The sequence below is a fragment of the Calidris pugnax genome, unplaced genomic scaffold (assembly GCF_001431845.1).
Source record: "Calidris pugnax isolate Ruff unplaced genomic scaffold, ASM143184v1 scaffold107, whole genome shotgun sequence".
Classification (NCBI taxonomy): domain Eukaryota; kingdom Metazoa; phylum Chordata; class Aves; order Charadriiformes; family Scolopacidae; genus Calidris; species Calidris pugnax.
Window position 1 is genome coordinate 2,372,834 of NW_015090901.1, and position 1,929 is coordinate 2,374,762.

Sequence of the window (1,929 nt, forward strand, 5' to 3'; positions counted from 1 at the left end):
GGTTTGCTCATTAGTGGCTGCTTCTTGCTTTCGCTGCTTATCGTCTCGCCCTGCTGCGCCTGGGAAGGTTTTGATAAGAGCCCCATGGGCGATGGGCCTGGGCTGGCAGAGGGCCAGGGTGGCTCTTTGCGCTGCTGCATTGGACAGGCTGGAATTTTGGCATGAACTTGAAGCCGAAAACAACTCTGCAAACAGCTACGGTCAGCTCCAGATGGGATTCCTGGTGTGGTTACCCAGGAACGTGGCCAGCAGAGCGAGGGAGGGGATGGTGTCCCTTTGGTGAGAGCAGCCCACCTGTGCTGCTGTCTCCAGCTCTAGGGCCACCAACGTAAGAAGGAGATGGTCCAGAGGAGGCCACGGAGATGCTGGGAGGGCTGGAGCCCCTCTGCTGGGAGGACAGAGAGTTGGGGCGTTCAGCCTGGAGAAAAGAAGGCTCCAGGAAGACTTTAGAGCCCCTTCCAGTCCCTAAAGGATCTCCAGGAAAGCTGGGGAGGGACTCTGGATGAGGGAGGGGAGCCCTAGGAGGAGGGGGAAGGGTTTGACACTGAAAGAGGGGAGATGGAGCTGAGCTGTGGGGAAGAACTTGTTTGGTGTGAGGGTGGTGAGAGCCTGGCCCAGGTTGCCCAGAGAAGCTGTGGCTGCCCCATCCCTGGAGGGGTTCAAGGCCAGGCTGGAGGGGGCTTGGAGCAACCTGGTCTGGTGGGAGGTGTCCCCCCCATCATGGAACTGGATGATCTTGAAGGTCCCTTCCCACCCAAACCATTCTGTGACTCTATGAATGGGGGGCGCTCATCCCTCTTCCCTTCTCTCCACAGACGTGGAGGAGAAATTCCACCTGCAACTTCGTGATGCTGAAGACTCTGGTCTAGAAGTGAGCCCCCGCAGCCCCCCCAGTGCCTGACAGGACTGCAGCTCCCAATACACCCCCCACCCAGACCAACCAACCATGTCCTAATCCAGCCAAGCCCCTGCCAGCCTGAAGTCCCCAGCTCTCCAGCCCCGTTGGCCACCATGTCCCCTGTCCCTCCCTTCTGTTACCCCTGGCTATGGGCAGCCACGTCAGGGCAGGGGCTGGTGGCACTGTCCACTCTGTGCCACCCTTGTGGGCACCCAGATGATGGCCATCAACTCATGTCATGGCTCCTCTTTGATTTTTCTCCAGGTGCGGACGATGGAGGAGGAACCAGCAGTGTTGTCCTCTCAGGTACCACCTCCGTGTCTACCCCTGTGCTCTCCGTCCCCTCTCCCAGTTTGGCCAGTCCCACTGGTGTTACTGGGAGTCCCAGCAGCACCAGCTTCTGGATCTGGGCTCACCAGCATCTCTCACCCTTTCTGTGCCTGGCAGGGGGTGTCTGGTGGCCAGCAGGCTCCGGTAGCCGGCCCACGCTGCCCACGTGGCCGTGATCCAGCTGCATCCCAACTCCAGTGAGGATTCCACGGACACCCTGGACCCGCTCAGCGGTGAGTGACGTTGGGGACAACAACCCGTGGGCCCTCCCCTGTCCCCTCACCCTGCTGTGGGGGCACATGTCACCTCTCGTGTCCCCCTTCGCTGTGGGGCAGAGTTCCTCCTGCTGCTCTCCTGCCCTTCCCCACCCCCTCACTTTTGGGGGGGGTGCACCCCAAGGCGGGTACCCCGTTGTTCTCCCACCTTCCCAGTGATGAGGACCAGTTCCCCCCAGTTGGCATGGGGAGGGGGTGCACGTTTTGGGGGGGATAACAGTGCCCAGGGTGATGGCACCATGGGGTGCCCCCAGACCTGGCATTAAACTCTCTGTGACCGCACAACCTGCCCGACTCTCTCTGAGGGGGGGTACAGACCCCTTCCCCCCTCCCAGGGCCCCACAGAGGGGCTTCACACCCCCCCCCTCAGCCCTGGGTGCCCCCCACCCCCCGAGAGCACGAAGCAGCCCCCCAACCCTCACTCAC

At 61.7% G+C, this 1,929-nt stretch overlaps 2 protein-coding genes across 2 annotated transcripts in view; one reads left to right on the top strand and one right to left on the bottom strand.

The window, feature by feature from the left end:
- Window positions 1-1,493, top strand: part of LOC106891914 — a 30,236-nt gene extending 28,743 nt beyond the window's left edge. Inside the window, exons 22-23 of the mRNA XM_014948744.1 lie at window positions 1,163-1,204; window positions 1,346-1,493. Coding sequence (XP_014804230.1) covers window positions 1,163-1,204; window positions 1,346-1,429 — 126 coding nt within the window. The 3' untranslated portion in view covers window positions 1,430-1,493. The remainder of the gene's footprint in view (window positions 1-1,162; window positions 1,205-1,345) is intronic.
- A 272-nt stretch (window positions 1,494-1,765) lies between these two features.
- Window positions 1,766-1,929, bottom strand: part of POLD4 (polymerase (DNA-directed), delta 4, accessory subunit) — a 789-nt gene continuing 625 nt past the window's right edge. The window contains exon 2 of the mRNA XM_014948745.1: window positions 1,766-1,803. Within this exon, the coding sequence (XP_014804231.1) occupies window positions 1,766-1,803 (38 nt within the window). The remainder of the gene's footprint in view (window positions 1,804-1,929) is intronic.